The 23,146-nt window shown below is 43.0% G+C and overlaps 3 protein-coding genes across 8 annotated transcripts in view; 2 read left to right on the top strand and 1 right to left on the bottom strand.

Moving 5' to 3' along the window:
* mcf2l2 (MCF.2 cell line derived transforming sequence-like 2) overlaps window positions 1–23,146 on the bottom strand; it is a 143,665-nt gene that overhangs the window by 72,869 nt on the left and 47,650 nt on the right. For all 3 annotated transcript variants that reach the window (XM_084011542.1, XM_084011544.1, XM_084011543.1), the window contains exons 12-15: window positions 20,372–20,563; window positions 20,092–20,278; window positions 19,391–19,494; window positions 15,537–15,625 (exon numbers count right to left, since the gene is read on the bottom strand). In XM_084011542.1, the coding sequence (XP_083867668.1) occupies window positions 15,537–15,625; window positions 19,391–19,494; window positions 20,092–20,278; window positions 20,372–20,563 (572 nt within the window). The remainder of the gene's footprint in view (window positions 1–15,536; window positions 15,626–19,390; window positions 19,495–20,091; window positions 20,279–20,371; window positions 20,564–23,146) is intronic.
* rfc4 (replication factor C (activator 1) 4) overlaps window positions 1–23,146 on the top strand; it is a 95,247-nt gene that overhangs the window by 12,229 nt on the left and 59,872 nt on the right. The gene's annotated exons all lie outside the window — the stretch shown is intronic.
* Window positions 27–9,771, top strand: b3gnt5a (UDP-GlcNAc:betaGal beta-1,3-N-acetylglucosaminyltransferase 5a). Of its 4 annotated transcripts, none has more exons than XM_084011583.1 (3): window positions 27–131; window positions 214–296; window positions 7,959–9,771. In XM_084011583.1, exon 3 carries the CDS (start codon window positions 8,417–8,419, stop codon window positions 9,608–9,610), a length of 1,194 nt encoding a protein of 397 aa, XP_083867709.1. In that variant the 5' UTR covers window positions 27–131; window positions 214–296; window positions 7,959–8,416; the 3' UTR covers window positions 9,611–9,771. The 4 variants fall into 4 exon arrangements, with proteins under 4 accessions (XP_083867709.1, XP_083867710.1, XP_083867712.1 ...); XM_084011584.1 differs by having other exon boundaries at window positions 61–131; window positions 228–296; XM_084011586.1 differs by lacking the exon at window positions 214–296 and having other exon boundaries at window positions 115–131.

Consider the following 23,146-nt stretch of genomic DNA (forward strand, 5'->3'; position numbering starts at 1 on the left):
CACACACACTGAGTCTGTCTCACACTGGGACCTTCAGGGCAATCAGAGCACATGTTTGCTGCTCAGCTAAGTTGCTCACTACACCGACAGAGGAAGGAGTGAGAGGAACAAGAGGAGGGGAAGTGGAAAATGTGAGTGGCAGAAAGATGGTGAAAGAAGAGAGAAGCAGTTGGAAAGAATGAAGCTGTGAAAGTGAGAGTCACATTGTGACAGATGTGAGTTTACAGGAGCTGAGCCGAGCTGAGGAGAAGGGTTTATCTTTACATCACATGTGGATCGGACTCACAAACAGCTGGGTAAGTCTGGAACACGATGTGCGTTTGTTTGTGTGCTGAAGGGTGTTGCTCTCAATGAAGTCTATAATACCTTCCAGTGTTCTCGGCTGGAGGTGTCCGCTTGCAGCAGCACACCGATAGGGTGAGAGAGGGACGAGGGAAACTGGCTGAATGTGTCAGAGAATGAAGTCGGATGAGTAAATAGTCCCAGAAGGTAGAGCACTTTTTCAGTGGATCTCTCTTTGGATGTTACTGATCCAGATCCAGAGTTTCCCAGTGAGACTGAGCAGATGAATCAGGTTCAGACTGAGCGGGGAACGCAGTGCAAACAGGATGTGAAAACGTATCTAGCTTCAATAACTCACAGGACACACTGTGGTAAAGGACTTTATTTACTTTATTGGTGCTATGTGTTTTATGCTGCAGTTTAGTACCCAGACATTAGCTTAAAACTCATAGTTACTGTTGGTCAGAGCCGACAAGTAGAATGAATTTAAAGGTAGGAGAGTTACAGTTAAAGATGTGGTTTGAAGGGAAATAACTGTATTTTATAATAGTATATGAAATGACTATGTGAGGAGAGATTTCACTTGTCGGTTCTCTCTCATCTCCCTCAGACTGTGTTAAAGTTACAATAGTATGTCATTTGATCTCCTTGAATACAAGTTCTGCATTCATATCAGTGATGGAAGCAGTTGCTCTCAGGATGACTGAGCTAGTTGTCATTGGCCATCAGTCATGTCTGCTTCCTGTAAGTTAAGTATGCGTGTTGCACTACTGAGGTCACTTCTGCTTCCAGTCAGCTACAGCACATGGTAACACTGGATATTTTGCATTCTTGACATTCATATGACATCTGAAAGGGGCGACTGGCTGCTGCTCATCCGACGGCGCAAACTACTACTGTCCTACATTTTGTCTCACCTTTGGTCACATTTTACCCACTAAAGTTAATAGTTCTCAAACTATTAACTTTGGAAAATAACAGGAAAATAACAAAAAGGTCTGACAGGTTAAACTAACCTTCAGAGAAAATGAGGTTGAATGGTAAAATCAGCAAAAATGAGTGAATTATGGCTAAACCAGAATCATTCTTTATAACCCTCCAAATGTTCATTTTCCTTCGTGAAACAGAATCCAGTCGAGGACCTTTTATGACTTGTAGACGTGTTGAATCCATCGTTGGCACATCGGAGAGAAGGTTATCAGCTGTATGATTCAACTCACATTCAATATCACACGTGACCGCAGCCTAAATTACAGATATATTCTGCATTCCTGTAATATTTCACCCCAACGACCAATAACATTTATCACATAGAACCAAAACCATGAAAATATGTTACACAGCATGATGGCTACAGAGGAAGTACTCTTATTGTGGCAGGTAGAAAGTTCCTCTGTTCTCTCTGGTCCAACACACGGTGGGAAATTACCTCCATTGCACATTTGCTTACATTCAAAGCTGCTCATTTACAAGGAAAACGTGGCTTGTAAACACAGACTTATGAGTAATGTCTGTTTGGACTTGGAGTCAGGACATGAAACACATGGAGGTGCCCGATTTGCATTGTCTGCTGCAGTGGAGGAAAATACTGTATCGATGTCCATTATTTGAATTATGTTGAAGATTTTTTTTATCACTCTCAGGAGTCACAATGCAGTCTCAGGTTTAAAGAATCATGGTGGCAGCAAAGAGGAAGTCAGGTGATGTAGATCAGGAGCAACATGTCCTTTTAGGGAGGACGTCAGGGTAGAAGGGACGGCTCAGACAAACACAGGACTTTCACCTGGGAGACTGCTGTTCATGTCTCGTGTGAAACAAAGCAACGTAGATTTGAACTGCATGAGCATGTAAACACGGCAAGAGTGCTCATTTCAACCCAACGATGCTCGTTTTCTTAACATTAGCGGTTCAGTGTCACAGAGTTCAAAACCATTTCACAACATGTCAAGTCAATTCAATTCATTTTGGATTGGTAGTTTTAGTAGGTAGTAAAAAGTGAAGCCATGGCCCAGAATCCCCATTACATGTCCTTTTTATAATTAAAGCAGCTAATGGGAGGCAATATGACAGGAATTATCGATGGATGCCTCATAACAAGAGGCATGAATACATTCATTAGTATTCTTTCTTAATTATGTGATCACATGTGAAGCAACTAGTCCGTGTGTACAACTCTAAGAAGCTCTGAGTCGCAGTAAAGCACCCACACTAGGAAGAGCAGTCAAGAGCCACAACGTGGTCTGACTCCATCCATCTTGTAAAGTAACAGGAAATGTTTCCTACGATGTGGTGTTGAGGCCAGGTGTTGTCAGAGTGCACTTTTGTTGGTTGAACCCAGTGTTCAGTCAGAATATGCTGCTGTGGAAATATGTGTTGGATCTATTGTGTGGCAGCGTTGCACAGCAGCATCAGCAGCTTCTGTGCTCGGGGACTCTGTTGGACTAAAGCCCCTCTATTGTGGTCCTTTGTGCTGGGTCGGCACTTACATTCACCGGTCCTCTGCAGAGTTAAAGGCTGTTTTAGGCGTTTACAATATACAATGGCGATTCTCGTGTTTGGGGGCCGTTGGGGGCTCATCGATACAATCATATTTGTTTGTATCAAACAATATGTTTCTGTATGCACGATGAAATGATGTAGTTGCAGTGGTTCACATTTTTTAATGCAAACCAAAGGAAAGTCAGCTTCCAGCACATTCATTCATTAGCTACAACTGTATGTCATTTTAAAACCACACTCTTTCCTTCCATTCTCACTGATCAGATGACATTTGATATAATAACGTTTATTTTGAAAATACATGCAATGAGTGGAAATTGAAACAGCGTCTCTGATGTGTCCCAAACTGAGGCGCCATCGTTGGAAGTGACCCGGCGGAGATGAGTCGAGAACGTGTCTAGACTCATCTCATCAACTTTATTCAACGTTCTATCATGTTGTTTGAAAAAGACAGCCTTGTTAGCGCTTTGAACTGACTCTAAATCAGTCCCTTCACAATGTTCCTATATCTGCTGCTGATCCTCCGTCCAACAATGGGAGGAAGAAGGCAGGCTAAATATGAGACTAGATTACAAAGGAAATGGAGAAGACACCGGGGACGAGATTCACAGCACGAGCCTCACAAACAGGACACACTGTCCTGGCACTTTGTGAACGGTCATGTGCAAGTGACACAGCTAATGTCATTTGCTGCGTTCAGCAGTGTTAGTGCGAGAAAAGTCATCTGCACTTTGGCCCGTTAAGATTGTGAGTTATGGTTGTTTTACTTTGACCTTAGTTGTAATCTGACAGTATAACTAAGCATCATATTTTCTTACTGAGTGTGAGTACTGACTTTCTTACAGTCCTTGAGCCTGTCATATAAGCCAAAGTTATTGGGGGGTTCATTTACAAGACATTATCTTTTAAATAGAATTTATGGCATCGGACCATTGGCCCCATCTGTCCCTGTGAGATAACTCTGCTCCCACCCCAAAGAATTTATAACCCCTTTATAACCTCAAATCAACAGTCTCACATTGTTCGCGAGAATGAGGTTAAAAATATATACTATTGACTTCCAGTGTATGGTTTGGTGTCATTATTTATAGTTTTACACTTATTTGACTACTCGTGTGTATAGGTCTTGTCACATTACTAGTATTTTTGTAGGCTCTTTATTTATCTATTCTTCCTAACTCTAATGGAGAAATTGCAACTGTTATTTCCTGAGAGATTAAAAAAACGTTTTCTGATTCTGATGATTCTCAGTTGTTGAAGTGTTGAAGTCATCTTAGGAGTTATTGGTAGCTTGGAAGTGACATTGTGGTATCGAGGCTGCGGTAATAAGACCATGGTAGCATCAAGACAATCACGGGTAGCCCCGCCCCTAAAGCATCCCCTGCTTTCTGGTCTGGTGGACTCTAAATGGACCATAATGTACTAAATGAACATCATGCTGGAATGAGGAAGACTTGAAACTAGAGATTGAGACCATAAACTCATGTTTACAATGTTTACTGAGATAATACATCAAGAGAGAAGTAGGACCATTTTCTCATAGACTTCTATACAACCAGAGAGGAGTCGCCCCCTGGTGGCCAGCAGAGTGAATGTAAGTTTTAGGCACTTTAGAGTTGGCTTCACATTTAGATAAGATCATTTTTGCTTCCCTTTTAGATCCTGATGAGCTTGTACTGCAGCCTCTGCCAACCGATTTAATGTGTGTGAATGGATGAATGTTGACATGTAGTGTCACATGATTGGTAGAAAGTCTAGAAAAGCACTATATAAATATATACTGTATAAATATATAGTGTACACTATAGACATACATACTGTATACATAGAAATATATACTGTATAAATATATACTGTACACTATAGAAATACATATTGTACACTAGAAATATATACTGTATAAATACATACTGTACACTATAGAAATACAAACTACACTATAGAAATACAAAATGTACACTATAGAAATCTATACTATTGTACACAATAGAAATATACTATATAAATATATACTGTACACTATATAAATAAGCCGTTGACCTGAGCAGCTAGGAGGTTGACAGAAACCTGTTTACCACTCAAATAGTCAAATCTAGTTAACTTAAGTAAACCCGTTGACAAAGAGCACGTTGTTTGTGTCTCAGTCTAGTCTAGTCTAGTCTAGTGTGTGTGTGTGTGTGTGTGTGTGTGTGTGTGTGTGTGTGTGTGTGTGTGTGTGTGTGTGTGTGTGTGTGTGTGTGTGTGTGTGTGTGTGTGTGTGTGTGTGTTTTATCAGCTGCGGGCAGGTTGAATGATTTCTGGTAATACAGATAAAGTTAACCGTTTCCTCCTATCAGAGGAGCTCCTCCTGATGAGGGTGTCGTTTCCAGGAAAAGCATCATCACATCAGCTAGATTCAAGTCCACATCAGGGTAAAAGTTCACCCTGGAGGAACCCTGAGGTGCACCTGGAAAGGTTTACATTCTGACAAGGTTGAGTTGAACCAGACAAAGTCAACCTATAAGTACTCCTGTATGCAGAAAGTTACATTATAGTGCTACAAAATATTACGGAACATTGGAAGTAAATGAATGTAAGATAAGATTGCTTTAAACTCTTGGTGTTTGGTTGGAACATCGTAGTGAAAACATAAAAGCCTGAGCGATTGTGATAACGTTAGCCAGTCCAGACACACTACAAGTTAATGTGAAATTATGAATACCATAGTGATTCCAAGGGGAATGAATAATATTCTAAATAATATATTACCACTTAAGAATGATTGTTACTGGAGCTACATGATGCTGAAGCAAAGCAGAAGAAAAATTAATCATATTGGACAAACTACGTACTAAAATTTAATCTTCTCTGTATCTGAGCATGAACAGTGATATATGACTATCTGTATAGTATAGGAACATCATCATGTCCTGAAGACGACTTTTTCAAGAACAATGTCACAACAACGCAGGAAATCTCTCTGCAAACTCTTCTCTCTGGAGTTACTGAAGATCAGCAGAAGCCCTCTCAGTCCTTCTAGTCCAGATGAAGCATCATTTCCAAAGTATCTGCCTTCTGTATGCTGACATATTACAACATAGATGACTATATAAAGAGGACTAAGTAGAGGACTATATAGAGAACTTTATCGAGGACCATATAGAGGACCATATAGAGGACCTTGTAGAGGACTATATAGAGGACTATGTAGAAGACTATGTAGAGGATTATATAGAGGACTATATAGAGGACTATGTAGATGATTATATAGAGGACTATGTAGAGGATTATGTAGAGGATTATATAGAGGACTATGTAGAGGACTATGTAGAGGACTATGTAGAGGATTATATAGAGGACTATGTAGAGGATTATGTAGAGGATTATATAGAGAACTATGTAGAGGATTATGTAGAGGATTATATAGAGGACTATGTAGAGGTTTATGTAGAGGATTATATAGAGGACTATGTAGAGGATTATGTAGAGGATTATGTAGAGGACTATGTAGAGAACTATGTTGAGGATTATGTAGAGGATTATATAGAGGACTATGTAGAGGATTATATAGAGGACTATGTAGAGGATTATGTAGAGGACAATATAGGACTGTTCAAGACAACAGCTTTTAGAGCTCTGTAGAAAATACACAGATATTAATGTTTCTTTGTTTGTTGTCACAATCATACATTAGGAGAAGGAACAGAATCATGAGACAGTTAGGATAGATCAAATGACCACATTACTGTCCATTTTCTTCTGCTGCCCTTTCTGAGCCCAAACCAAGTTGTAAATGAAAATATTCATTAACCTGCTACCTGATGCCATGGTCATATATAGCATCATGGAAGAAATCCTAGTGGTGATAGGAATAGCATAGAGATAGAAGTGATAGATAACACTGAGTTTCTATTGTAATATTATGGGCATAAAGGAAGAACACTTCACATGTATTATAGAGATTCTAGACAGAATAGTAGTGACCTTTACCGATATTATGTGTATGTTATCAGTAAATCAGTATGTTATCAGTAAATCCACAAAGAAAGACTATTTTTACTTTATTCTACAGAAAAACATGTGAGACGACCAGAAATATATATATATATATATATTTATATATATATATATATATATTCACACACATACACACGTATTTCAATATAATAATGCAACATTAATGAGCTATATAAGCGTCTGCACACGCCCACAAGCAGGCACACACCTGAGGGATGACACGACCATAACACCTGTGCAAACACCACGTGGTGCCGCGTGAACCGTGCTCAGTGCAGACAGTGGACTCCCGGCACTCATGTAGAGCCTTATCCTTCCTCGGCCCTGTCACGCCGGTTATATCGACGTATCTCCGGTGAGTAACGCATTTTTGGGCAACTTGTTGTCACTTGTGTTCACGGGTGTCCTCGCGGACGCGATCGTCAGCAGATTGATCCGCGAAATCAAACTGGTTGTCAGATAACCGCGCGATGTGGCCCAGCTCCCTCTCTTCTGCTCTTCCTCTTTTTATCATGTTTACCTGCGAGTTACCTGTGTGTGTGTGTGTGTGTGTGTGTGTGTGTGTGTGTGTGTGTGTGTGTGTGTGTGTGTGTGTGTGTGTGTGTGTGTGTGTGTGTGTGTGTGTGTGTGTGTGTGTGTGTGTGTGTGTGTGTTCATATCATTGACATGATTCAATGAGGATAAATTATTCAATAATCAAAATAGTTGCCGATGTACTATATATTATTAGATAATATATAGTACATATGTGTGTGTGTATATATATATATATATATATATATATATATATATATATATATATATATACACACACACACACATTGAGAGGAGGCCCTGAACACTGGGATGTCCTAGAGAACTAGTTTCTGTTCAACAATGAATAGAGAAGATGATTGGAATAACTGGAGCTGCACCCATTCATGGTTATTATTTACCGGCTTCAACGACTGCAAAGTGACGCCTCCATTGTTCTTACATTGTGTGTGTGTCATCTGAATAAAATGTGTTCCTGGACGCTCTGACTGTAGCAGGAACTAACAACCGATGTAAACAGTGGATGGATTATTAAAATAAATGTGATCAACTCTGATCCTTTCAGGAGTCGTGTGTTCCAGCTTGCAATATGTGACGTGTATGAGTCTGATCGCCCTTTTCTCTCTCTCTTTCTCTGTCTCTTTCAGGTGCCATGCGTTCCTATGACATGCTGATGTGACAGTGATTGGGAGGTTCTCAGAGAGCATGTCGCATTGTTTGAGCCGAAGGCAGGATACTAAGCTTTTTCCTGGAGCTGCTGATCACTATGAGGGAGTGGAGCTTTTGCTTCTCAGCGTGGAGGAAGGTCAATAACAGAAGTGTGAGTGCTGAGGAGCCTGACAAAGACCTGCAGGACTGGACCACATCAGAAAGCAGAGAAGCCTGCCGGTAGAAGGGAAAGAGCCAGTGTGTGACAGAGGACAGACGATAAAGGGAAGACATAAGAAGAAAGAGGATTAGATAGATGTAAGTAGCGCTGGAAGTAGAAGGTGACAAGTGAGAAGTCGAGATTGAGAGATGATATAAGAAACCTCCTCAGAAGAGACAGGTGAGACAGAGGACACGTGCTGACAACGTTTGGAAGCAGCAGAAATAAGCAGTCGCCATGTTCATGAACTTCCGTCGCATCCACAAGTGCCAGTGCATGCAGCTGCTGACGACTGGCCTGGTGCTGTGTGTGGTGATGGTCTGCTGGGAGGAGCTGGACCATCACGTGGTCAGCCACATGAGATCCTACACGTACCGTTACCTGGTCAACAGCTACGACTTCCTCAACTCTTCGAACGTCCTCGCCTCCAGCCGCCACCACAGAAAGGGTGCTTCTCATGGAGTGGATGGGGGGTTAGCGGGCTACCCGTACCTCATCAACCACCCGGACAAATGTGACGGCGGCGGCACAGAAGGGAAGGTTGACGTCCTCCTCCTTCTGTTTGTGAAATCATCACCAGAGAACTTCGAGCGCCGCCAGGCCATCAGGGACACGTGGGGGAACGAGAGCTTCGCTTGGTCAGAACTAGGGGCGAGCGTGCGGATGGTGTTCGCCCTCGGCGTGCATCCGGAGGTCGGCCGGAGAGCCAGGGTGCAGAGCGCGCTGCTGCAGGAGGACCAGGCCTACGGAGACCTGATCCAGCAGAACTTTTTGGACACATTCCACAACCTGACCAGCAAACTGATTCTCCAGTTCCAATGGGGCCACGAGTTCTGCCCTCAGGCCCGCTTCTTCATGTCTGCCGATGACGACATCTTCGTCCACATGCCCAATTTGGTGAAGTACCTGCGGGGGCTCCTGAGTACACAATCAGGGGCAAGAGACTTGTGGGTGGGGCATGTACACAGAGGAGCCCCTCCCATTCGCCGTAAAGACAGCAAATACCACGTCCCCTACGATCTGTACCCGTGGCCTTCCTACCCGGACTACACTGCTGGGGCTGGGTATGTGGTTTCGGGGGACGTGGCCGCCAAGATCTCCTACGCCACTCTGGTGTTGAACTCCTCCATGTACATCGACGACGTCTTCATGGGGATGTGTGCCAAGTCCATGGGGGTCTCTCCCCAGGAGCACATGTACTTCTCAGGGGAGGGCAAGGCTCCGTACCACCCCTGCATCTATTATCACATGATCACATCGCACGGCCACGCCGCGGACGTGCGCTCACTGTGGCGGGCAGCAACAGACCCTTCGGTGTTGGGCAGCTCCAGAGGATTTTTTAACGATGTGTACTGCACAGCGATGAGAGTGGCGCTGCTGTGTCTGCCATATTACCACAACACGTACTCCTGTATGGCTGCTTTTACATGAACTGGCTGAACGCTGAACGTACCACAGACAAACGATGGTACCTCACACAAACAGTCCACCATGTTTTTTCCTCTTTCATGTTATATTTCACTGTTTGCTGGTTGTGCTTTGTATTTGCTCTCTTGTAATAAAGGTGAAAGCTGTTCTGTTAAGCAAACAAACGCACTCCGTTGTTTTTGAGCAGGATCCGTAAACACTTGAGGTGGAGAGGAAAGCTTAACCCGCCTTGCTTCTGTGTACATGAGGGCTCTTTGTCTCTGTGCACACACACCTCCATAGTGCTTCACACTCCTATTCTCTTGCTGACTCCTGAAGCGCTTCAGCTCTGGATGACATCCAAAACAGCTGCTCAATATGAATTCTGGTGTCTCCGAGGCAACTGGCAAAGTTAATGACCTGTAATCCAAAAAGGTTGGAGAACGGTTCTTTTTTTACTCTGGGTATGTCAATTACAGACGCAACAAATAATCGTTAGTCAATTGAAAGAACTGCAAACATTTTGATAAATGAATAAATCATTTCTGTCATTTTTCAAGCAAAGCTGGCAAAACAAATGTTTCTAATGTAGAAACTTGCTGATTTCTGTATGTTTATATTATAAAGTGAATATCTTTGGGTTTTTGGAACAAACAAGATATTTGAAGATGCCACCATGGACTCTGAGAAACTAGGGTGTCCTAGATGTCACTAAAAGATTAAGCAAGAAAACATTTGTGAGTTTAATTAATTATGAATGAATGATATAATATTTATCTGACATTGGCACTGGACACATTGTGAGGTGCAGAATCGCCCAAAGTGAAAGTATATCCTGCTTTACAGGGCTGGAGCAAAAAAGACTTTCATTGGTAATGGCCTGGATCGTGACTTTGCATTGCAACACTGATGTCTTACTGTAATGTGCTGCTGAGCCACATTTGCTTCTGTTCAGTTTGCATAATCAGAGTGTATGAGGAACAGATTCATTCAGGGTGAAATGTTCTGCATCTGATGTCGTAAGCATTTCCTTTGGGGTTGTCAGAAACTCTGAGATGAGCAATGCTATTGTTCAACACTTGAACTGTGTAGTCAGGAGCTCTGCTGGGACTAAACTATACTGAGACAGCCAAACAGTAGGAAGGACGCTCCATCCGGCCAGACGCTCGGCACAATGCTGGCCGATGAGTGACGGAGTAGCGGTGCAGCACAGACACAGCACATCATTCACTTGTGTTATTGGTTTCTGCCTCTTTCTGTTGCCACCAGAGGGGGTGCTGTGACCTTTGCTCCCCTCCATTTTAAGTTTCATATTAATTGGAAAGGAAGATTTACCGGGTCCAAAACAGCATACAGAAGCAGTGACAATGGGACTACAGAAGACTTTGTCTCATGGGCTCAGAAGCCATGCCTTGGAGTCAGTTATAATTCAAGCTGTCCATCTTGATGTACGATGTAACAAACTGGTAACCTGACATGTAGAAACCTGAGTTAAACCTGCAATAACTGCATTTTTTTTGGCTACTTTGGGGCAGCAGAAACTAATTCATATGGCGTACTCATTGGCAAACAGTTGCTTATCTACACATTCAGCAGTCATGAAGCGACATTATGATTCATGTGGAGTCTTGTTTGTGGCTAATTTAATTAAGTCCAATATTCACTCTCTTTTTGAAGTGCCTTTAACTTGCATTCTCTCTACTGATCATCAGGGGGCGACTCCTCTGGTGGTACATTTTTTTTGAAGTCTTGATTGTATAGAAGTCTATGAGAAAATGAGCCTACTTCTCTCTTGATGTATTATCTCAGTAAACATTGTAAACATGAGTTTATTGTCTCAATCTCTAGTTTCAAGTCTTCTTCAATCCAGCATGATGTTCATTTAGTACATTATGGTCCATTTAGAGTCCACCAGACCAGAAAGCAGAAGGTGCTTTAGGGGCGGGGCTACCTGCTGATTGACAGGTCGCTACATAATATCAATGCTATTAGCTACTAAGATGAATTAATCGCTACAAGCGAACCATTTGACATTGTCTTGTTTTTGACCTATGAAAGACTAGCTGAGATGATTTTATTTGGTGTGTCTTCATATACTGACCTAACTCTACCATCCGTCACTAAGATAAGGGTTCTCTATCTCATCCAGAATGTGTGGTTAATGACTCTAAGATTTATAATGATACAAGCATACGTTATCATCTTAAGGGAGAATTTATCCAGCAGAGTCTCCGAGATTTCTTTCTGTCTCCCACTCCCTCCCCCTACTCCGTTTCCTCTCCCTCACCACACTGTCACTCTACTCTCACCACTGCACTCCACTCCATCCTGTTTCACTGTGGTTTTTAAAAAAAGAAATTCAGAGCGACTGAATCACAGAGAGCCTGCAATTCATCTGGCATCATCTTGACCTTATAAGGAACTTTTTGCTGCTGCAGCAGCACATTTGTGGGTTCACATATGGAAAGCATTCAGCACTCATGGTCTCAACAACTGATGTCATACTCACTGCTGCTGATTGGATAGTTGTTTGCATTTGCTTTGCTAGATGACTTTTCATATGTGAACCCATCAACAACAAAAGAGGTCGTAAGTAAGTGCCCATGTGACCAATCCAAAAAGTAAAATGTTGTTTTGACGTGGTCCTGCAAGGAGTTAACGAAAGAAACTGTTTCATGTTGGTGGATTTGGAATAGTGGACACTAAAGACACGACAAATTCAAGGTCATAGTAAGGGCCTGCATGGGGTCACAGATCAACAGTAAACTATGATAACAAACCATTACCCAGGAAGTAACATGCGGAGAGGAAACCTGCTTCTCTTAGAAAACACTGTTGTTTTGTATCAGTGGCTCTGCGGGCGAGTAAGCAAGTAAGTAAGTAAGTCAATCAGTCAGTAAGTATGTAAGTAAGTAAGTAAGTCAGTCAGTAAGTATGTTTGTAAGTAAGTAAGTAAGTCTGGAAGTAAGTCAGTAAGTATGTAAGTCAGTAAGTATGTATGTATGTAAGTAAGTCAGTCAGTGAGTATGCAAGTAAGTAAGAAAGTCAGTAAGTATGTATGTAAGTAAGTAAGTCTGTAAGTAAGTAAGTCAGTAAGTAACTATGCAAGTAAGTCAGTCAGTCAGTAAGTATGCAAGTAAGTAGGTCAGTCAGTAAGTATGCAAGTAAGTAAGTACGTAAGTAAGTAAGTCAGTAAGGCCACATTCACACTACACACATATGTTGACGGACCGTTGCCGGACAAGAGAAGGCGTTTCTGGCGCATGGGGAAGATGCATAACACGATCTGATTGGCTGACGGATCCCTCCGCGCACAAAAATTTTAAACTTCTCCGACAGAAGCGATACAACGGAGCGGACCCACAATTCATTTTGGCATAATGTCACGCAAGCCCATGCAAAGTGAACGAGATCCGTCAACGGAAAGGTGTAGTGGGTATGCAGCCTGAGTAAGTTAGTCAGTCAGTAAGTATGTAAGAAAGTCAGTAAATAAGTAAGTCAGTCAGTCAGTCAGTCAGTCAGTCAGTCAGTAAGGCACATTCACACTACACCTTTCCGTTGATGGATCTCATTGACTTTGCATGGGCGTTGCGTGACATTATGCCGAAATGAATTGTGGGTCCGCTCCGTTGCATCGCTTGCGTCACTCGCGTCGGAGAAGTTGAGAAAAAACTTTTTGGGAAGGAAGGAAATCACCTGTGCTTCCTCAACCTCATCAACAACAGTGTTGCCATGGTGACTGACCGACTGACAGGCTGCAGGTTGTAGAGGCGGTTTAAGTTAAGAGAGAGATGCGTTTTATCCCGTGTGTTTAATAAGATAATTGTTGAGGTTGAGAAGTTTAGCTTAACTACAATTAAGCACATTGACCAACATGTAGCCAGATACGGAGGTTTCATCTCGACTTGTTTCTAATTCAGTTTACAGGATGTAACAGACCCTGAATGCATCTCATATTGTTTCTCATATCAATACATTTTAACTAAAGACAAAGCTCAGTTTCCCTGCATGTAGCCTTGTATGACGGATCCTTATAACTTTTGATTTTAAATATATTCAAATCAAATTACATTTAAATGCAAATAAATACGACTGAACACATAGATTCCCATAAAAAAGTCAAATAGCCTTATCTATAACATGAAAGAAAGCTGATTCAGCCATGAGCTGTGGGGTGTTCTTTATTCTATCCACTTCCCCCAGACCTTTTACTTCCCCTCTATTTATCTGATTCAACCAGGCCACAGGTGATTCTCATCAACAAGGCTGAATGCAAATAGTCCTCCACTTATGTTGGTTCCTCAGCTCTTTCTGTGTCTCACGGCTTCAAGCCACGCTCCTAATTATGGATGTGTTTGTGTGTCGTCTCCAGGACAATGTCTATTCATTCAATGTGAAATTGTTTTTTTTGGACAGTTCTTTCATTCATTGCTTTTTATAAGTCTGTTAAACCCATTACATGGTGACCGACTGAAGTCTATCACAAGATGCACCGGATGGAAACCACACAGAAAAAGTTTGTCACACATCTTCTCAAAACATAGAGAGCAAAATCATCACAAATGAAGCATTTAACATCACATACAGTGAAAACCTTGAGTACTTTCATGGATTCAAAATTTCTCAAAGAGGGGAGTAGATCTACTTTTATCATTTTTTAATGTAGTCATTGAGTAAAACAAATTGAAGGGTTTTTCTTAATAAATGCCTGGGCATTATGTTTAAATAAGTAGTTGTCTGTGCAAATATTCTTGTGGTAACATTGCTGCGTTCGGACTGCCTCCATATGACACGGCATCAAACGAAACATTCCACACCAGAGTTCTAAATCGCCGCTCACACCGTCACCTGGGTGTTAACTGTGACACCACCTGTGTCTGAAATGAGCTCTTCACACACACACACACACACACACACACACACACACACACACACACACACACACACACACACACACAGTGCATATGTGATGTTAATCACTATACCTATCAAACTAGGGCTGTCATCTACCAAAGTCATTCTTATAGTGTATTGACACCAAATGCATGCTGAAATCTCCACTATTGCTGCTTTGTACATGTTGAAGTCCCAGATCCACCAGGAAACCAAACACCTGTCTTGTCTGGGTTCATGACATCATCTAGAGGTGCTCCGTGAATTTCACCAAGCTGGATTCACTGGATCTAGCAAGACCCATGTGGACTGGTTTACCACAGCTGGACGAACCCAGAATAAACCATTTAGCTGTGATTTAACATCCATAACCAGATGAAAAGGAGGCTGAAATAACTCCATCATGATGGTGATCAGTAAAAAGTGTGAAGTCATGCTCTGTCAAGGTCTGTCTGCAAGATGACACGCTAACTACTTTTAAAATGCTTGTTTTTTTTAATGGAGCCTGGTTGATGGGTGCTAGGCTATGCTAACATTGTAGCTGCTCCATCAGCACTCCAAATAAGTTAATCTAGACCTTGTTGTTTGGACCACAGACAGTCTCTGGTTTCTCTACATAGTCTGGTCTGGTCTCTGGACTAATGTGAAAAAATTAACTTTCTATTTGGTGTGAACACAGCATTAGTCGACGATTCGTTAATTTAATCGACAGTTTCTCCACAAAGAATCACACTAGAGTTAATTTCCTTGAAAATTAGCCATTCAGCACGCAAAAGAAAACATTCAAAGAGGATGTATTGATGAAAGAAATCGTAGTTGACTCATACCAAAAGGACCAATTAGTTGACTAAGAGGGGGTGCCTTACTTGAAACCAAGTACAAAGTAATGGCCCAAAACTGCAGGTGTGTTTTTCATCGCTACAATCAGTGGATTGCTGCTGTGCACCTCGACCTCGCATGACTTAGAGAATGTCATCATCGTGTTGTGTTTCAGCATAGCACAGCTGCAGTGAAGTGAAGGACTGCACGCAAACTCAGTGGTGTGTTCAGTCCTTACCTGCGTCTGTTGGACAGGCTCTCCTCCGTCTCATTGGTCACAACAACGTGGGTGGAGCCTCCTTGGCTTCCCTCGTGCATCACCTCAATCTGTCACACAGACATATACATTGAATTATTAGCTTTGTATATATCGTGTCTAAAATGCAAACGTAGATACTACTACAACACGAGAATGTCTTCGTTCCTATAGATGGCCATAGCTGTCAACCTGCATGATGTGGCCATCAGTCATTGGTGGATATTTAACTGGGCCGTCTGGAAAGACACTGCAGAGCGCATACACGCTGCTGCCTGTCAGAAACCTGGAAATGTAGCTTAAGCTTTCACACCAAGAGTTGGTGTCATCATTTACTGAATGATGTATTTGCATTAAGATCTAGCTGAGGTTACAGTTTATAGTTATATTATAGATGATCTGTTATAGAAAAGCTTGTTAAATGGAAAAATAAAGACATGGCGGTGTTGTCTCTGTGAGGACAGAAGGACTAACTTCACTGTTCCAGCTCACAGCAACACCAAACCTGTTTGTTGGTGAGGCGTGCATGGCACTCTGTTAGGCATCAACTCCAGATAACACAAGGGGCCCTAGTTTCGTAGACCAGGCGTAGTTGGCGCGCAGCGCACCTGCGCCACGGCGACAGGGTGTGTCCGCCTGGACTTTGCAAGTTTCGTGCACCGTGCAGGCTAGTCCAGGCACGCCTCCCGTCACTCCCACCCGCGCAAGTGGGAAAGAGGGAGGAGAAGAAGGCGTGAGTGGGAGACGAGGCGTGGACTGGGATTAATACAGGCGATTGAGATCTTCACCAATTAAATGAGCTCCTCTCCTCACCTTTAATGCGTTAGGGGAGGTTCAGTGCAAGTTTCGTCACTTGACAACCCAATGACAGAAAAAGCGCCGCTGCTCCCACCACGCGCATCACACGCTGTGCGTGCGTATAGTCATAATAATTATAATGCCGATATTATATCACTATAGAAATTGTAGGCACATTTTAGGCATGTCTATCACAAAACAGGGTCAGGGCGCACAGCAGTAATAGACGAGCTGGCCTGGCCATTCATCATCATCATCATCACCGTCTTCATCATCTGCGCTCCACAGCTGCCCCATCCAACACCAGAACGGCGGGACACCGGGACCTCGCGTGCCGCTCAGACCAGCTGCAGCTCAAACTCCGGTTCCAGCTCGTGGCAAAGTTGCGCGTTTCTCCACGGACACAACAGGCTGCCGAGGCACGAGACCAGCACGAGCTGCTGTATTTATTTTTAAAGATTTTTTCAGGCATAGACGCATTTTATTAGCAGTGGATAGATATGAAAAACAGGAGAGAGAGAGGGAGATGTTTTGGTCCGAGAGGTCCAAGTTTCAGCTGTGTTAATTCAGTCAGGCTGAGTTTCCGTTACGCGTGCCATCCGCCTTTGATCTGACGTCAGATGTGACGGGACAATCTATATAGATATAAATTAACATGTTGATTCAATTAGTTGCATTAAATAGTGTTTGTTGTGATTATTTATTGCATTTAAATGTGCCTGGAACTGTGGAAACCTGCCTGTGAGGTCTTGGTGACGTGTGCGGACTGCGCACCGGTCAGCCAAACTGCCAGTCCGCCAGCTGTAATTCTCCTTACGCCAAGAGTAGACTAGGTTGGAGTTGGCGAGCTTTCGGCGCAGTCTCGGCAAGGCTTTTTGCCACGAAACTTCCACGAATCTGTGATGCCTCCCCCTGCTGCGCCGCCACACCCATCTTGGCGCAGGCGATCCACCAAACTGCCAAACTGACCGTGCACGAGGCTGCTGCTGGTCGAAACTTGCATTACTCCGACTCCGCCACCCTGCGCTGCGCCACGAAACAAGGGCCCAAGCAGTTGTCCCGCCCACACTGGTTCTGTTCCCAACACACCACATCTGCTGGCCCCGACGATCGCTCTGTTGATACTGGAATCTGATACAACATAACTCAAATGATGTGGAGTGGACTCACTCTGTTGCTATCACTCAGACGTCACACGGAGAAAGATTACTTATTTCCTTGTCCGTTCAGCTGCCATTATCACAGGTGTTCCTCATACCACAAACTGTCAGTTGGTAAGACTATCTGGTCCGCATCGCGTTCACACCAAATGCAAAGCCAGTTTTTGCCTGGAAAACAGTTGGATTTACACTGGTGTTGAGCTTGTGATCATAAACCGTCCCAAAATACATGTTGGGTGCATTTTGACCTGAACAGTACATTCACATGATCACAGCATCCGATTGCAATCTGATCAGCCAAAACGTAATTGAATGTGAGGTGTAAAGGAAGCCTTAGAGACACGAGTCCTTCCACGACCCTCCAACATCTGGCTGGCCTTAAACCACCTCCTGGACTTCTGCAAACAGATTGCAGATTGTCTGTTTCTTGGTTGCATGGCCAACTCCTGATTCCTTGAGTCCTTGCCTCTCATGGGAATATCATCAGTAGTTGTGGAGGAGGGGAAACATCTCCTGCATTAAAATCACTTGCTGCTAAAATGCCTGCTTAAGCAGTTACAATTCAGCACAGTTTTATTTACATGTTGACTAAGAACGAGAAGGAAAGAACCGTCTGCCCTTCTTAATTATGGACTAAGGTTTATGGTCTAACACACCAACACTATCACTACAGGGACAGACTGTGTTTTTCAGCAGCACAAAATAACCTCGAGGCATGCATCCAAATTATGCACACTGTTAACCAATTAATGAGATCAGAGCAAACTGCAGCATAGCAGCAAACAGCAGCTGGGTGGCATACTGATTAGTGACCTGCTCCTCCAGCTGGAAGGACTTTGATTAATGCATGATTATCCTTTCTGGGTTGCTGCTCTGAACATGACCTCTGATCTCTGAGAGGTTGAAGTGAAGCAATGCTGAAGTGCCTTAAAGTTGTATTATCTCTATTGGCCACCAGGGGGCGACTCCTCTGGTTGCGAAAAGAAGTCTATGAAAAAATGAGCCTACTTCTCTCTTGATTTGTTATTTCAGTTAACCTTGTAAAGTTTATGGTCTCAATTTGTAGTTTCAAGTCTTCTTCAATCCAGCATGATGTTCATTTAGTACATTATGGTCCATTTAGAGTCCAACAGACCAGAAAGCAGGGGATGATTTAGGGGGCGGGGCTACCTGCTGACAATGCAGTTAGCTACTAAGAAGACTTTAACACTTAGCTGTAAAGTTGACCTTGAATTATGAAGCTAACTTTGTTAGCAGCAGTAGCCTATTAAAGTCATCTTAGTAGCTAACTGCATTGGTAGCGACCTGTCAATCAGCAGAAAGCATCCCCTGCTTTCTGGTCTGGTGGACTCTAAATGGACCACAATGTACTAAATGAACATCATGGAGGTTTGAAGAAGACTTGAAACTAGAGATTGAGACCATAAACTCATCATTACAAAGTTTACTGAGATAATAAATCAAGAGCGAAGTCGGGTCATTTTTTTATGGCCTTCCATGCAATAAGACTTCTTTTTGCAATCAGAGGAGTTGCCTCCTGATGGACAGTAGAGAGAATGCAAGTTTATGGTACTTCAGCATTGACTTAATTTTCAGGTCTGGAGGTTGCCCCCCGGTTCTTGCACAGTAACCTAAAGGGATTGATACACAGTGATGATGAGGGTACTAGTACCAGCAAATCTCCAACGATACATATCCCTAACAAGGAAAAAAAGTGTGAAGGAGTTGAAATCAAAGTATCTTGGTTGACACTGCTATCAGTGATTGTGGGACAGTAGCGTGCCCGAGTATCATCCTCAGTTGCTCTTCCTTACTTTAAGATGAAGAGAACTTTATTAAGCATTAAAGTCTCTAAATGTTGCAGTGAGTAGAGGGTACCTTGATGCCTCCTTTGACCTTGCGTATGTTCTTCTTCTTGCTGGGATCAACTTCGGCTGGCTGCCTGCCGCTGTTCGAGTTATCAGAAGCTCTGCGAGCCAGAGCTACAATGAATGGACAGGACACAGCATTGGTTATTTCTTTCTTTAGAGTTTGTGTTACCTTAAAGCATGAAAGCATGCAGTCAAATTACTTATAATACTGTAAAAATTAGCAGTTTAAGGTGTCAATCATGCCACAGAGAGTAGAGATGTATTCAAACCGAAGTTTGAGTGTCGGATTTGTGTTCAGTTGCATCCCTCGTGCTAGACGCGTTAGATAGGAGGCAGGGTTTATCTCCATGTAGACACCAATAAGGTTTTATCATCATGGCTGAAATAACCACTATTGTTGCTTTGTACATGTTGTGAAGTCCCAGATACACCAGGAAACCAAACGGCTTTCAACACACAGCATCACGCAAATTTTACATTTGAACACGTGAATGACGAATGTATTCGGCTTATTCATGCCACGTCATCGTGATTGCTCTGCCAGTACGCCGTGGCGTCTATTCCCACTTTGCACTGACTTTGTAAGCAATTTAAGTCAATGCAAAGACGCTTCCTGTTTGGTGTGACGCAGCATTAAACTTTAAATAGCTTAAACCAGGCTCATCGTGTGCTGCACAAGATAGCTAGTCATAACAGCATCCAACTCACGCTGCTGGCTCCCTGTAGTTCTGGGGGGGTTCTTCAGTGAGGGCCGCTTGGGAGAGGACTCAGGCCGCGGGGCAACGGGCTGAACGGGCCTCGTCTGTTTAGCTGAAAGCCTCTTCAGACTGACGTGCCGCTTCTGAAACATCTCCTGGACGTCCTCCAGGTGCTTCAGGGCCTTCAATACATTGCCCTGCAGGCAGAAAGCTTACCATCAATCCTCCTCATCATTGCATTTGCAACAGGAGATCCAGTCAGCCTGTTTACTGCTGTTTGTGCACCCTACCTTGATATCCTCGGACAGGACAACCTCGTACTGGTTGTGGAGGTTCCTCAGTTCAGTCAGTTGGTTCTTTTCTGCAGACTCTAGAAAGTGTTCGATGTCAGTCAGTGCGGACTCCGCCCCTTCCTGGGACTGACACTTATCCACAGCCTGGGAGGCCAGCAGGTAGATGCCAGACTCACACCACTGGTTTACCTGTACACAGCACAAATACAGACAGGAAGAGATTTCAATGGAGCTAACAGCATCCCTCTCCACGTGGGGGCTCACTTGAGTCCAAATGCCCTTATTTCTGCTCTTAGGGTTGAGATCGGCCGACACGCTTGGATATCAGTTTAACTGATACATCTCAACATCACTGGAGTTTCATACTCCAGTTGGCTTAACACGTTCCTCTTTGACAACGCTTATAGGTTACAGGTTTGCCTGGCTGAGCTTTCCTCTCCAGCGGTGCCTGGCGAGGTCCTGACTGATGCTGATTGCTAACTGGCCTGATGATGTTAGCAACATATTGTGTCTCCACCTTCCTCGCTGTGATGCTGCTCATCAACCACTGCTTTCTGGTCTACGATGACATGATGGAGATAGAACCATCTAAATGTGGCTGTGCATGTTACCATGGACTACTACTATTAATACTATTACTACTACTGTTCATATAACTACTACTGTTAAAATTACTACTACTGTTAATGTTACTACTACTGTTAATATTACTTCTACTGTTAATGTTACTATTACTGTTAATATTACTACTAGTGTTAATATAACTACTACTGTTACTATTACTACAATTGTCAATATTACTATAGTCCTCTATCTAGTCCTCTACATAGTCCTTCATCTAGTCCTCTATCAATGACAGTGAATGTGTAAAAGGGAAACAAGTCTGCTAACATGACTGTGATGTATTAAACAGCAGAAAGCTCTTTCCAGTAGACAGTAGACCTCCTTCAGAACAATCAAATATATACCAGCCAACAACAGACTGCTGCGCTTATCTTTTGTTTGGTTTCAAGTTTCGAATTCATGACTTTTTGTTTTATTTTGACACGTTCCTCTAGTTTCAGATCCCTTCACTTCCTGCCTTTGAATGGCTGCGTTTCGGATCGCATGCATTTGCGCCGATGCATGCACGAGACTTGAGAGGATCCGCCGGAACTCGTCATAAACACGTCAAGTTCCCACCACGTCAAGTCGGACACAGGTGCACTTCACGGACTTTTTTTATTTAATTTTTTATTTAAACTTTATTAATAATTCTATACATAACAAAAACTGTCGAGCCAGGGGAAACTTCACGAACTTTGCACAAAGAATATGGTCTACCCAGTGGCGCTGGCTTTCTTCGTCGCTGACGAATTTGAGCCGAGGCATTTGAAGTCCCCTTGTTGACGGAGGCTGAGGAATTTTCTCACGTGGGAAATACCACGTGGTAATTGTAACCAACTAGGGCAACGTTGAGGGGAGTGTCTTATGTCTGCACTTATTTGAGACCATCTGCACAGAAAAGCATGCGGAGGGAGGTACCCTGGAGATACCGCAAGTTTTTTGCGAGGCAAATGCATGCGCATGCATGATTGGAAACGCGCCTATTGTCTCGCTTGTCTGCCCCGCCCTGATTAGTTTCACATGTTCTTTATTACTCGCACCTGCCAGACCTCCTGTTCACCTGTTCTCACTTCCCTATTCGTCAGTCACGCTCGAGCCGGTTCCTTTGTTTTTTGTTGCTCCGCTGTGGTTGCTGAGGGCACTTTTATATTCCTGTTATGTGACTCTCTAGCTCCTTTCAGGCCTCCAGCCTTATTTTATAGTGTTCACACACACACGCCTTTTAGACGTGATTCAGGAAACATCTCTGGGCCACGAGGGACAGAAATGTTAATGTTTACAGGGGAAAAGACATAATTAGATTTGCAGATACATTTAGAAAAAAGGGGAGTAGGATTACAATTTTAAAATAATGTAAATTATTACTTTTTTTCGATTACTAACAGACAGCGGGCACAACTGGAGTCACAAGTGTAAAACTCTAACACAGTCAGCACAGCAGCACTTCATGTGGACCAAACTCTAACTCCTGTTCCATTGCTTGACTGCAGTTTTATAAACTCTCCACACTTCCCTCCTGACTTTAACCACTACCTGTACAACACTGGATTTACAACACTTAGTTGAAATGTTAACACACCGCTGTCTAAGCTGTAAACCTCACATTCAACACAGGATGATTTCAGCCTGCTCACTTTCAAACACTGGTGATCGTAACTTCAATCTCTCTGCTATATCTACTCTACTATTCAGATTACAGGGTGTGTTGTCGTCATGACGATGGTTCACAGTGTTTGGCTGTACTGAACCGGTTTTGCAGCTGATCGGAACTGTTTAGCTCAGGTGAGTGTTGGTGGTGCAGACTGTGTTAAAAACAGAGTTTTTCACATGTAGCTGCAGTTGTGCTCACATATACCAGAAAAAAAACTGTATATGTGAGTGTTTTTATTGTGCATCACACGATTCCAAATAAAGAAACATTATACAACATGCACGTACGCACAAGACTTCAGGAGAACTCTGGTCTGGAGGGAAATGTTTTCCACTTCACTATCATGGACTCGATCAAAGAATTTTTCTTTGGCTGGAAATATGGACAATATATATATATCGTCTTCAAAGCAAGATAAGGAAACAAGCTCACATGGCTTCAGGCGCTGAAAATACATTCACCATCCAAAGACTCAGATTTAAGGAAACATTAACACTACGCCACAGACCGGAATA

This window comes from Eutrigla gurnardus (assembly GCF_963514095.1).
Source record: "Eutrigla gurnardus genome assembly, chromosome: 6".
NCBI lineage: Eukaryota > Metazoa > Chordata > Actinopteri > Perciformes > Triglidae > Eutrigla > Eutrigla gurnardus.

Bases quoted from the DNA above. Each gene is read 5' to 3' on its own strand.
- b3gnt5a (XM_084011583.1), top strand. From the start codon at position 8,417: ATGTTCATGAACTTCCGTCGCATCCACAAGTGCCAGTGCATGCAGCTG.